This window comes from Pseudophryne corroboree, chromosome 2, assembly GCF_028390025.1.
Source record: "Pseudophryne corroboree isolate aPseCor3 chromosome 2, aPseCor3.hap2, whole genome shotgun sequence".
Taxonomy (NCBI): Eukaryota; Metazoa; Chordata; class Amphibia; order Anura; family Myobatrachidae; genus Pseudophryne; species Pseudophryne corroboree.
Window position 1 is genome coordinate 465,112,846 of NC_086445.1, and position 14,572 is coordinate 465,127,417.

General features: G+C 47.1%; 1 protein-coding gene across 4 annotated transcripts in view; it reads right to left on the minus strand.

Moving 5' to 3' along the window:
- Window positions 1-3,416, minus strand: part of UXS1 (UDP-glucuronate decarboxylase 1) — a 144,947-nt gene extending 141,531 nt beyond the window's left edge. For 3 of the 4 annotated variants that reach the window (XM_063953799.1, XM_063953801.1, XM_063953798.1), the window contains exon 1: window positions 3,153-3,415. In XM_063953799.1, coding sequence (XP_063809869.1) covers window positions 3,153-3,246 — 94 coding nt within the window. In that variant the 5' untranslated portion in view covers window positions 3,247-3,415. Of the gene's footprint in view, window positions 1-3,152 lie in introns of all 4 variants that reach the window. The other variant, XM_063953800.1, reaches the window with a different exon arrangement.
- Between the last annotated feature and the right edge of the window lie 11,156 nt (window positions 3,417-14,572).

Consider the following 14,572-nt stretch of genomic DNA (forward strand, 5'->3'; position numbering starts at 1 on the left):
CGCGCATCGAATCGCGATCGTAAGGTGACTTTCACCTTGCGATCTGCACTAACTTTTCTTACGATTTTGACTATATAGTCAAAATCGCAAGAAAAAAATCTCACCCTGTGTACACACCATTAGTCAGCCCTATCTGCAGTGCATTGTGATTTTGCTCAGGTGCAAGTTCACCTTTTATAGCTTTGCTTCCAACTATGAATCAGCACCTAAATTTGCAAAGAATTGCAATCACAAATAAACAACAATCCGAAAGGGTGCAACACCAACAATACCACTAATGACAATGATCCAAAACGGTGAAAACTGTGATATAAAGATCATAACATTGTATGAATCACTTTCATTATGTCACAGGAATGACAGAATACAAATGTTGTATTTGTTGAGGTTTGCGCCCTTGCATAAAAATTTACATCTGTATTAATAAATACGTAAAGAATAACTGGTCGCAAAGTAAAGGTGCATACACACTATGCGATTCGCTCCTGGAGCGATATCTCATAGCGTTTCCCCTTTCGGCCCGGCGATATAGTGCATACAAACTGTGCAATATAGCTATCGCTATCACACAGTGACGTCATGCTGCGGCCTGGCTATGCATGCAGCTGTGGAAGATAGTCCAAATTGAGCTGCATGCACAGGCGACACAGGGGTACGATAACGACGCATGAAACTGCGCACTGTTCATCGTTTGCAGCATACACACTGGGCGATATGGTAAACAATATCGCTCAGGAGGGTAAAAATTTGCGATATTGTTGACAATATCGTCTAGTGTGTATGCACCTTTACAGGACATGTTAAAGTTGCACCTGGTATGTAAACATTTAAAGCAGACGCCAACGGTGTTCTTTAACATCACCAACACAGATTATCGTATACTGTACATCTCCACGAACAGACCCATTTTACTACATTCGCACAGCATCAGTGGCACTAGTAAAACCTTACAGGTTGAACCAAGAAATCCAATCTGTTTTCTTTAGGCAAGAAATTTAAATATACTTATTTTTTAATTCACAAGCATTAGATTGGAAGCTAATATTCTCAAACAATGCACACACAACTGTTCCCTTAGTTTTATGTAGTTAGCAAGTTCAGAAATTGACCCCAGTAAGTGGAAGTATGGGAGCAGACCACTACAGACGTATCATACATGTTATCTAATATTTAAATTAAATAAGCATAATTATATGGGATAATCAACATACCTCCAATACAGGACCTACTTGCAAAACAAGGCCAACATTTATTAGTGACACCTACAGTACCACTGCATTTTAGAAGGGTGCAGAAAATGCTTGCGATACAATTATTAAGCAGTATCATTATGGTTATAAATGCTTTTTTTGTTACTTCCAAACTTTCGTCATATCTGATGAATACATAGTACATTTAATTGTGACCAATGTTTTAGTTTAGGGCAGTGGTTCCCAAACTTTTTTTATTCACAGCACCCTAGAGCATAGGTCTTCAAACTCGGTCCTCAGGACCCCACACAGTGCATGTTTTGCAGGTAACCCAGCAGGTGCACAGGTGTATTAAATACTCAGACACATTTTAAAAGGTCCGCAGGTGGAGTTAATTATTTCACTTGTGATTCTATGAGGAGACCTGCAAAACATGCACTGTGTGGGGTAATGAGGACCGAGTTTGAAGACCTATGCCCTAGAGCAGGCATGTCCAAACTGCGGCTCTCCAGCTGCAGTTTGGACATGCATGCCCTAGAGCACAGGTTCTCAAACTCGGTCCTCAGGACCCCACACGGTGCATGTTTTGCAGGTCTCCTCACAGAATCACAAGTGACATAATTAACTCCACCTGTGGACCTTTTAAAATGTGTCAGTGATTAATTAATACACCTGTGCACCTGCTGGGTTACCTGCAAAACATGCACTGTGTGGGGTCCTGAGGACCGAGTTTGAGAACCACTGCCCTAGAGTATCAGAATTTGTTTGAGGACAAATGTTTCTTATTGAAAAACTCAGAATAAAATAAAAAATTAAGTAAATTGTGTTTAAATATTATCCTTAGGTTCAGTAATGTGGTGAGGGACAGGATTCACTCCTGTTTTTTCAAACATTTTATGACTGGTTTTGCCTATTATATTGACCATAAATAATTTGAACTGGTCCTGAACCACCAACCCAGGGCACCCGTGCAAGTGTACCAACAACTGGTTTAGGGTTTTATTCAAATAAAAGTATATTGGCAGTGCTACAGTGTCATTCCCTTCTCAAACCCATTTAGTAAATGAGAACGTTAGAAAATTACCCATGGATGACATTATCTTTTTTGTTCTGCTGTACGATGAATTTTCTTTCATTTAAATCTGTAAATTCGTACGCTACATTGGGGCACGGTCACACATTGCCTTGTGCTTATCTGATGTTTTTCAGCCTATCCAGAATATGTTGGTTACTACTGAAGGTTTAGTGTAAATCTATGTGCATTCAGTAAAAAAATAAATAAAGCAAAGCCCAGGAGTGGAAGTACCACATGGACATTGCCTCGTGTACTAGCGCATGCCACAGCAGTACAGCAATTCCTAACACTGGGCAGAGTAGAGTGCATCTTATCCCTAGCTAGCCAATGCCATAGTGCTGACATTTCCTTCTCACACTGGCTCGGATTGGAAAATGGGGAAAAAAAAACTTCCAGCTTGGCACCTCATGCAGCAGTAGTAGTGACGTGAGTGAGCTGGTAGTGATGAGGTGGGCTAGGTGGGAAGGGAGGTAAAGGGGTGCTTTGTGCTCCAGTGCAAGACGTCATCCCATGCCCTGCTCCAGTGTGGTGAGGGGGGAGTACAGGCTCCTGCTGCCATGCCTATAGCACCGCACAGAGATGGCAGAAGGCCTTAGGTGCTATGCCAGGAACATGTATACGTGTATAGCGCTGCTCCTGCTGCAGGGTGACTGCACTCTACCCTGCACAGGGGCACACAGCGTTATATAGCCCACATCCCTGTCTCACAGAGGGCACGTGCGGTGGCGCTGCCAGCGTGGGACGGGCACAGAAGTGGCACTGAGTGGGCAGCACAGCGACCAGCCTGCAGGGAACAGCCGCCGCGCCACTCGCTGAAACCATCACAAGAACCCTGCTGGCCACCCCGGGCTGCACTGCGCGGAATGAATGGGCGAGCGGGCACTCACAGGCTACATAGGCGATCAGGGCGAGTGCAATGAGCAGCTTCATCATCCTCCTATTGATTGCAGTCAGCAGGCGGTGTATTCGGTTTCTCACCATCACCGGCCGGACCGCGTTCCGTACCCAAGCTCAGAGCCGGGGACATGGAACCCGGCGTCACAGTCAGATCCCGGGGAGGGAGGAAGCCCAGGAATAAGTGGACAGGAGTGAGTTCCTGCCCGGCCAGGACACCGCGCATGCGCAGGACTTTGGTGCACTTCGTACGCTCCCGAACGGGAAGAACAACATGCAAATATGGTGCCTGCGCATGCGCATCTCACTCCTCGCCGGTCCCTTGCCATGTGACCCTGCTGCTGCTGCTGCTCAGCCTTAGCCTCAGCCTTAGCCTCAGCCTCAGCGCCTCAGTCCCTCGCATAGCAACGCAATGCTGCTGTTATGTTGTGCTGCTATGCCTGAGCTCTGTACAGCGGAGTGTGGGATTTATGGCCCTCATTCCGAGTTGTTCGCTCGGTAATTTTCTTTGCATCGCAGCGATTTTCCGCTAATTGCGCATGCGCAATGTTCGCACTGCGACTGCGCCATACTTGCCTACTCTCCCGGAATGGCCGGGAGGCTCCCAAAAATCGGGTGTCCCTCCCGGCCCCACGGAAGAGCAGGCAAGTCTCCCGGAATCCGGGGTCCCCCTGCCCGTCCGCCCACTTTGTGTGTAAAGTGGGCGGTCCGGGCAGTTGATGACGCGATTCTTGCAGAATCGCGTCATCATAGCCACGCCCCCTGCAGTGTAATGCAGGAGATCGCGGCATTACAGAGCGGGGGGCGTGGCTTAAAGCGGCGTCAGCGAGACTCCGCCCTTGCTCCGCCCCCGTCCCGCCCTTGCTCCGCCTCCGTCCCGCCCTTGCTCCGCCTCCTCAGCACATCCAGCCCTCCCCTGCCCCTTTGCTGTGCTGACCTGGTTGCTCTCTCCCGCAGAGGGGTGGTCTTCTGTTTGCCGGCGGTCGGGCTCCCGGCGCTCAGTATACCGGCGCCGGGAGCCCGACAGCCGGAATACCGACAATTATTTTCCCTCGTGGGGGTCCACGACCCCCATAGAGGGAGAATAAAATAGTGTGGCGCGCGTAGCGCGCCACCGTGCCCGTAGCGTGGCGAGCGCAGCGAGCCCGCAAGGGGCTCATTTGCGCTCGCCAAGCTGTCGGTAAGCCGGCGGTCGGGCTCCCGGCGCCGGGATGCTGGTCGCCGGGAGCCCGACCGCCGGCCAGCCGTAGTGAACCCCCGCAGAGAGCAGCCAGAATGTCGGCAACCCTGGACTGCGCCAAGTAAATTTGCTAAGAAGTTTGGTATTTTACTCACGGCATTACAAGGTTTTTTCTTCGTTCTGGTGATCGGAGTGTGATTGACAGGAAGTGGGTGTTTCTGGGCGGAAACTGGCCGTTTTATGGGAGTGTGTGAAAAAACGCTACCGTTTCTGGGAAAAACGCGGAGTGGCTGAAGAAACGGGGGAGTGTCTGGGCGAACGCTGGGTGTGTTTGTGACGTCAAACCAGGAACGACAAGCACTGAACTGATCGCACTGGAAGAGTAAGTCTCGAGCTACTCAGAAACTGCACAGAAAAATCTTTTCGCAATATTGCGAATACTTCGTTCGCAATTCTGCTAAGCTAAGAAACACTTCCAGAGGGCGGCGGCTTAGCGTGTGTAATGCTGCGAAAACGGCTAGCGAGCGAACAACTCGGAATGAGGGCCTATATGTCTAATCAATACTGAATTACTATATTCTAGAAGCTGATATTGCTTTATTTTATTATTTTTACCAACTTTAAAATTATTTCAGTAGTCTACTATTGAGTAGATTCATCGTTATTGCCGCAGCAGACCATGGAGACCTACAATGACCAAAATGTCATGTTTACAGGATTTGTTATATGATTTCTGAAGCTGCTTTATGTAGAGTGACCATTTTATCCCTTTTACCTGGGACGCTTATGGATTACACAGGTTCTGTGGCTGATTAAAACCAACTGAAATGTAGACTTGAAGTCAGTCAGCCACAGAACCTGTGTAATCCATGAGCGTCCCAGGTAAAAGGGATTATATGGTCACTCTACTTTATGTGATAGTTCTATACCCTAGGAATCAAGGCAGGAAGTATACGACAGCGCAGCTGAAAAAAGGTCGTTCATCTCATGCTGAGGGCACGGCTGTGTCATATATTGGGGATGTGCGTCACACCTTATGAAGAGAAGCTGCCCATAGTAACCAATCAGCTTCCAACAATCATTTTATAGAATGTGCTTGAGAAATGCTAGATAGAACTTGCTTGGTTACTGTGGACAACTTCTCCACTCTCTATAAGACATATTCCATTAGCCACAGCACTTAACAAATGGGTAATGCTCCAGGTTTAACACCCATAGCTATTCAATTATTCTGCAATTTTCCTACGCGGTAAAGCCGCAGGTGATGTGTATTATCCCATAGATTATGGGTTAAGTGCACAGAATCTATGAGTTATCCGTCTGTAAGCCTCAGATGGTGCATTTAACACAGATGTTTCCTCACAGTTTCTGAGACTGCAAGGAAAAATTTGCTTTAGGTATATCCGCTGGGGCATAATGTGTGGGGATGCAGCACTTGTTGTTTCCCTAGCACTTCTGCTGTAAAGCCAGCCAATGGGAGTCCGGGGGCAGGCTAAATGATGATTGACAGGCTGAGCAGTGAGTTTAGTGCTGTGGCCCCGGGGAAAGAAGCCACGACATATGTTACATACAGCTTCACATGTATGTTCATATGTCCTTGTCAGCTCCCCCCTGCATACTATGGAACCTACTCAGCACAGATCGTAAAACTTGCTAAAAACTAAAAAGCAGTTGCTGCGATTAAATAGTTGCCGCCAAGAAATAAATAAAAAACGCCCATTGCAGAAATTGCGAATGGTATCCTGATTTCAGCAATCTTAACTGGTCTCTCTGTATATCGCTCTCAGCTAGCAGTGTGTCACAACTGAGGGCCTGAGCTGACGGGAGGCAGCCTCAGTTGTAGGGGCTGAGATGTACCGGAACCTGGGAGGTTGTATCAGACCCCTGGACATGTAAGTAACATGAATAATAACTGCCCGAAGGCGTGACCACGACAACTTAGATAAAAGTCAATGATGTTTATTATGACAACTCCGCATCACAGCAGCAATAAAGGAAAACGTAAAAGTCAGCAAAGAATAAATACAGTTCCTGAGTACTACAGCATGGCAGGAGCCACAGGGCACTGGTAGTGTGAGATAGTTCTTATGATCTTCTAGATGGAAAGTCCTTACCAGGCCCGGCTGTAGCAATGGAGATAACCCAGGATTGTACCAGCTGGTGTTCCAGGAAGAGCTGGGTTGCTGAAGGTAAAACAGCTGCTGTGGATACTGGCTGGAACCAGACTGTTGTTAGCACGGAGTGGATACTGGCTGGAACCAGTTAAATAATAAATGAACTTTGGGAGCGATGAAATGTGAACTGAAATGTAGAACTTGAGAGCGGAGAAATAATAATTCCGGTGGAGAGTGGTAAAGTGTAGAAAGGACACCGGCCCTTTAAGGGAAGCTGTACTCTGCTGGAAGCTGAGGCTGGAAGCAGGTAGTGTCGTAGCTGGAAACAGATGAATCCACAATGGATTGGAGAGTCAGGCTACACCGCAGGTGGAATGCTGGTGCGGGTCTCTATGGTGGAAGTCTTGAGACAGGAGCTGGAACCTGGAAGACAATCATAGAAGAGAGACAAACAGGAACTAGGTTTGACAACCAAAGCACTGACGTCTTCCTTGCTCAGGTACAGCTTACTTATACCTGCAGCAAGGAAGGGGTTGGCTAGGCAATTATGCAAATCAACAACACAGACAGCAGATTGGTGGAAATGATCAGATGACAGAATCCAAGATGGCTGCGCCCATGCAGACACTTGGAGGGAAGTTTGGTTTGTAATCCATGTGGTCTGGGAAACAGTAATGGCGGCGCCGGCCACCGGAGACAGGAGACGCCAGGCTGATAGATGCACATTTAACCACGCGGGCACAGCGGAGGCCGCGGCTGATGAAAAGACCACTCTGCATGTGGAAACTCAGGAACAGCGGAATCCGGTCCTGGAACGCTGAGCCCGCCTTAGGAGGCATCTGAAGGGTAAGTAATGGCGTCCAGATACCCGGATCGTGACAGCACCCCCCCCTTTAGGAGTGGCCCCAGGACACTTCTTAGGCTTTAAAGGAAACTTTGCGTGGAAATTTCGGACCAAGGCAGGAGCATGGACGTCAGAGGCATTGGTCCAAGAGCGTTCTTCAGGACCATAGCCCTTCCAGTCAATGAGATACTGAAGTTGACCGTAACGGTGACGTGAGTCCAGGATCTTGGCCACTTCATACTCAACGCCTCGTTGAGTTTGGACTTTCGGAGTTGGTGGAAGTGAGGAATGAAACCGATTCAAGATTAGCGGTTTCAACAGGGAAACATGGAATGTCCTGGGTATTTTTAAGAAGGGAGGTAACTGGAGTCTGTAAGCAACAGGATTGATGACTTGATCAATTTTAAAAGGACCGATGTAGCGAGGTGCAAACTTCATACTGGGAACTCTTAACCTCAAATTCTTCGTGGATAACCATACCCGATCACCCACCTTGAGAGCAGGAACTGCTCGACGCTTCTTATCCGCAAACTTCTTGTACCTGAACGATGCCTTGAGCAGAGCTGATCGTACGCTCTTCCAGATATTGGCAAACTGATGCAAGGTGATATCCACTGCGGGAACAGAAGTTGCTGGAAGCGGTTGGAACTCAGGGACTTTAGGGTGGAATCCAAAGTTGGTGAAGAATGGTGTTGAAGAAGATGAAGAATGATACTGGTTGTTATGACAGAACTCGGCCCAGGGAAGTAATTGAACCCAGTCATCTTGAGAGGAGGACACATAGATGCGGAGGAAGGCCTCCAAGTCCTGATTCACCCTCTCAGTTTGACCATTGGTCTGAGGATGGTAAGCCGTGGAAAACTTTAACTTGACTTGGAGGACTTGACATAAACTTCGCCAGAATTTGGCTGTGAATTGAACTCCTCGATCTGAGATAATTTCTTCTGGAAGACCGTGGAGTCGGAAGATCTCTTGTATGAATACTTGAGCCAACTTGGAAGCTGACGGAAGACCGGTGAGAGGAATGAAGTGTGCCATCTTGGTGAACCGGTCAACTACCACCCAGATGGTATTGAACTTGTTGCACATGGGCAAATCTGTAATAAAATCCATCGACAAATGGGTCCATGGTCGACGGGGAACAGATAGTGGAACCAGTTGCCCCGCAGGCGACTGGCGGGATACTTTATGTTGAGCACACTTTGGGCAAGATGCAATAAACTCCAAAACGTCCTTTTTCAGAGTTGGCCACCAATAGGACCTAGAGATAAACTCCAGGGTTTTTTGGATACCTGTATGTCCGGCAAAACGGGAAGCATGGGCCCAATGCATGAGCTTCTTCCTTAGTGTCGGCTTCACAAAACTTTTCCCTGATGGGGGCGTAGAGTCCATCCCTACCGTGGAGAATGCCAACGGATTTATAATAGGATGCTTGTCTGAAGACTCTGACTCATTTTCTTGCTCCCATGAGCGGGAAAGGGCATCGGCCTTGCGATTCTGAGAGCCCGGACAGAACTGGAGTTTAAAGTCGAACCTGGAAAAGAAAAGTGCCCATCTGGCCTGACGAGGGTTGAGACATTGTGCGCCTTTTAGATATAGAAGGTTCTTGTGGTCTGTAAGGATGGTGATTGAATGAGAAGCTCCCTCCAACAGATATCTCCACTCCTCTAGAGCGAGCTTGATGGCTAGCAACTCCTGGTCGCCAATGGCATAGTTGCGCTCCGCTGGGGAGAACTTCCGTGAGAAGAAACTGCAAGGATGTAAATGACCATCTTTAGCCCTCTGAGATAACACCGCTCCTACTCCAACGGAGGAGGCATCCACCTCTAAGATGAAAGGAGAGTCGACGTCAGGCTGTTTCAGGACAGGTGCAGAGATGAACCTCTGTTTTAAAAGATGAAAAGCTTGCATGGCTTCTTCAGACCACTTGGACGGGTTAGCACCCTTCTTGGTGAAAGCAGTAATAGGCGCCACAATGGTGGAAAAGTCTCGTATAAACTTTCGGTAATAATTGGCGAACCCTAAGAACCTCTGGACCCCTTTGAGGGTTAAGGGTACTGGCCAATTCTGGATTGCTTGTAGTTTCTCAGGATCCATCTCTAGTCCGGAACCGGACACAATGTACCCTAGAAACGGAATGGACTTGACTTCAAAGACGCATTTCTCTAATTTGCAGTAGAGATGATTGACACGGAGACGGGACAGAACCTCCTTTACCCAGAAACGATGTTCCTCTAAATTGTTGGCAAAAATGAGGATATCATCTAGATAGACCACGACATGACGGTATAGAATGTCTCTGAAGATCTCATTGACGAAATGCTGGAAGACAGCTGGAGCATTGCTCAATCCGAAGGGCATGACGAGGTACTCATAATGTCCGTCACGGGTGTTAAATGCGGTCTTCCACTCGTCACCCTCACGGATCCGGATGAGATTGTATGCACCTCTCAGGTCCAGCTTTGTAAAGATGGTAGCTCCGCTAACTCTGTCAAAGAGCTCAGTAATCAGGGGTAAAGGATAGCGGTTCTTGATGGTAATGTCGTTCAAACCTCTGTAGTCGATGCACGGCCGCAGACCACCATCTTTCTTCTTTACAAAAAAGAAGCCTGCGCCGGCTGGAGAAGAAGAAGGTCGAATGAACCCCTTTGCTAGGTTCTCTTTTATGTATTCCTCCATAGAATGCGTCTCGGGGAGAGACAACGGATAAGTTCGGCCTCGAGGTGGAACCTTCCCTGGAACGAGATCAATCGGGCAGTCCCATTCTCTATGAGGGGGAAGGATATCAGCAGAAGCTTTACTGAACACATCCGTGAAATCTTGATATGGAGGAGGTGGAACATCAGACGACCTGGGGGAGGAGGAACAGACAGGCAACACTTTAAACAAACATGTCTTAGTACAGGAGGAACCCCATGCCAGGATTTGCGTAGTCGTCCAATCAATTGTAGGATTGTGAAGACGGAGCCATGGAAGGCCCAGGACCACAGGATGTGTGGCTCTTGGAATCACTAAAAGTGAAATAAGTTCGGAATGAAGAACTCCCACTCTCAGACGAACTGGTAGAGTCCTTAGAGAAATAACTGTATCAAAAATTTTACTGCCATCCACAGCAGTTAAGGAAAAGGACGAAGGAAGTCTCTCGGTGGGTAGGGACCACCGTTTAACATAGGCTTCGGTAATAAAGTTCCCAGCTGCTCCGGAATCCAGGAGGGCAATGACGTTCTGATAACGTTGAGCAACTTGAAGCGAGACTGGGAGGTTACAATCTTGAGGAGATGGAGAGGAGATCATTACTCCTAGCCGGCCCTCTCCTTGGCGAGCTAGGATTTGGAGTTTCCCGGACGTTTGGGACAGGCATTAATGGTGTGAGACGGAGCTGCACAGTACAAACAGAGAAACTCGGAGAGACGTCTTCGGCGCTCAGCAGGAGTTAAACGGGAACGGCCAATTTGCATGGGTTCATCTTTAGTTGGTGACAGTTGGCGAGGAGGAGGAGCAGAAGATTTTGGAGCAGATGATCTTCCACGCTCAGTTGCTCTCTCTCTGAAACGTAAGTCAACTTTCGTACAAAGTGAGATTAACTCATCTAACTTGGAGGGTAAGTCTCTGGTAGCTAACTCATCTTTAATACGCTCGGATAAACCATGCCAGAATGCAGCATACAGGGCCTCGTCGTTCCATGCCAGTTCGGATGCCAGGATCTGGAACTGTATAAGATATTGTCCTACAGTACGTGATCCCTGGCGTAAACGGAGAATCTCAGACGAAGCTGAAGTTACCCGGCCTGGCTCGTCAAAGATGCGCCTGAATGTTGACACTAATGCAGTGTAAGAAGATAGCAGGGTGTCGGACCTCTCCCATAACGGTGATGCCCAATCGAGGGCTGAGCCACTGAGAAGAGAAATAATGTAGGCAATTTTTGTACGGTCACTGGGGAAATTGCCAGGTTGTAGCTCAAACTGAATCTCACACTGGTTGAGAAATCCCCTGCAGAATCTTGGAGATCCGTCAAATTTTGCTGGCGTTGGAAGATGAAGACGTGGAGCAGGAATGGGTAAGGTGGGTGGGGTTATAGCTGGAGTCACTGTGGTTGACGCACCAGACGCGCCTGATCCACGGAGAGTGGTCTGAATCCCATCCAGCCGAGTAGAGAGATCCTGGAGACAGCGGATGATGTGGCCCTGTGCAGCCTCCTGATGTTCTAGTCGGGCTGCCAGTTCTTGCATCGGCCTGGCCGCTTGATCCTGGTCTCCGGCTGGATTCATTAGGTCAGTGCTTACTGTCACAACTGAGGGCCTGAGCTGACGGGAGGCAGCCTCAGTTGTAGGGGCTGAGATGTACCGGAACCTGGGAGGTTGTATCAGACCCCTGGACATGTAAGTAACATGAATAATAACTGCCCGAAGGCGTGACCACGACAACTTAGATAAAAGTCAATGATGTTTATTATGACAACTCCGCATCACAGCAGCAATAAAGGAAAACGTAAAAGTCAGCAAAGAATAAATACAGTTCCTGAGTACTACAGCATGGCAGGAGCCACAGGGCACTGGTAGTGTGAGATAGTTCTTATGATCTTCTAGATGGAAAGTCCTTACCAGGCCCGGCTGTAGCAATGGAGATAACCCAGGATTGTACCAGCTGGTGTTCCAGGAAGAGCTGGGTTGCTGAAGGTAAAACAGCTGCTGTGGATACTGGCTGGAACCAGACTGTTGTTAGCACGGAGTGGATACTGGCTGGAACCAGTTAAATAATAAATGAACTTTGGGAGCGATGAAATGTGAACTGAAATGTAGAACTTGAGAGCGGAGAAATAATAATTCCGGTGGAGAGTGGTAAAGTGTAGAAAGGACACCGGCCCTTTAAGGGAAGCTGTACTCTGCTGGAAGCTGAGGCTGGAAGCAGGTAGTGTCGTAGCTGGAAACAGATGAATCCACAATGGATTGGAGAGTCAGGCTACACCGCAGGTGGAATGCTGGTGCGGGTCTCTATGGTGGAAGTCTTGAGACAGGAGCTGGAACCTGGAAGACAATCATAGAAGAGAGACAAACAGGAACTAGGTTTGACAACCAAAGCACTGACGTCTTCCTTGCTCAGGTACAGCTTACTTATACCTGCAGCAAGGAAGGGGTTGGCTAGGCAATTATGCAAATCAACAACACAGACAGCAGATTGGTGGAAATGATCAGATGACAGAATCCAAGATGGCTGCGCCCATGCAGACACTTGGAGGGAAGTTTGGTTTGTAATCCATGTGGTCTGGGAAACAGTAATGGCGGCGCCGGCCACCGGAGACAGGAGACGCCAGGCTGATAGATGCACATTTAACCACGCGGGCACAGCGGAGGCCGCGGCTGATGAAAAGACCACTCTGCATGTGGAAACTCAGGAACAGCGGAATCCGGTCCTGGAACGCTGAGCCCGCCTTAGGAGGCATCTGAAGGGTAAGTAATGGCGTCCAGATACCCGGATCGTGACACAGTGAAGCCTATACACACTGTTCCTGCACAGCATTCTGAGTATAATCCAAAGTGTGTCTCTCCACAGAGCTGTACTTCCACTCTATTCTGATACTCAGATTGAATGCCAAAGTTCCCTCCAAAACTCAGACATGAGTGCAGCCATGTTGGAAGTAGTCACCTGATCGATTTCAGCTATTCCAGTTGCTGCTCTCAACCAGATGATCATCGCAGCCAATCCTTGCTTTCCAACAAGTATAAAAGGGTCAGTCCATGAAGTCTCAAGCTGCCAGTGCAATGATGTCAACAGCCTAGCTGCGTGTCTGCGGAATAATTTCCTATTCAGAGACTCCAGTACAGATTTCCATCCTGCTGCACCACCTGGCTCCAGTCGGCTATGGTCGGATATCCTGAGTCATCAGTTCCAGTCTAATATCCTGAGTCATCAATTTCAGTCCGATATTGTGTAATCGATTCCAGTCCGATATTGTTTCCTTGGTTCCAGTCAGATAGTGTGTCATTGGTTCCAGTCCGATATTGTTAAGAAAAAAAAGGGAATAGAAGACTGCTGCACACCCACGAGGCTGCAGTGAGGTATAACACGATATCAAGAAATGGAAATATAGTATACCCAAATGGCGCAATGCTGCTGTAGTACTTAAAGGTTTAGAAATAAATGTCACCACATTTAACATATACAATCGAAACAAAGAATATAAACCTCCTTAGTACATTCAGCGCAAGAGCATATAACAAGGAAAAAAAACAAAAAACGTATACGTCCCTGTTTTGAAAACGTAGGGTCGAATGCTCCTTTCTCGGATTCCTCAAATGAGTGATGTTCAATTTGTGTGTCCCAATATGAAATATGAAAATAAAGGACACAAAAACCAATGTGTAGTATTTCACACAAAATTTGTTACAGTCTCAAGGTGTCAAAATACGTATAGATCCAGATCTGGCGTACCCCCACTCACTCATTCATAGACGGATATAAACATATCAAGGTGTCTTTTATGTGGTATCCTGACACATTCGAAGAAAAACCCCCTAAGGTGAACGGTACAGAATGCAGATGAATGGTTATTTAAATGTGGTTATACTACACATTGGTCCTTTTATCTTGTTCTTTTTTTTCATACCATACTGAGGTCATATGAGATCCATCTAACGATTTATGTCTATGGAAAAGGAAGAGCAACTAAAGATACCTTTATAGGATTTATCCTACACCATCAAGTGTGAGTCTGGGTACGCTGTATATGAGAAATTGTATGCCTCAAAGATACCTTGATGTGTCCCGTACACCATTCTCTTTTGTGAGTTTCAGGGTACGCTCCACATTTAAATAACCATTCATCTGCATTCTGTACCGTTCACCTTGAGGGTTTTTTCTTCGAATGTGTCAGGATACCACATAAAAGACACCTTGATATGTTTATATATTTGGTAAGGTTTTGCAGTTTTTTTTTAAAGTGGCAATCATTTACACAGCAAGATCAACCTGGTTTTGCAGTGTAAATGATTGCCACTTTAAAAAGAAAAAGAAAAAGAAAAAACCTTACCAAATCTTTCACTTTCTGAAACTCTCACTTTATTACATTTGGCCCATGTGCTCATAAAGGTATCTTTGATATCTTTGGGACCTCTCCCTTTGCTTTCCACGTTCCTTTTCTCATACCCCATGAGCGATCATCTGGTCAGATGAGCAGTCACCTCTTTGTTCATATGCATTCACTATAAGAGTGCATGATAAAGGTACTATAAAGTTACAATAACGGATAGTACCTTTAAAGCAGCAATATAAAGGTAC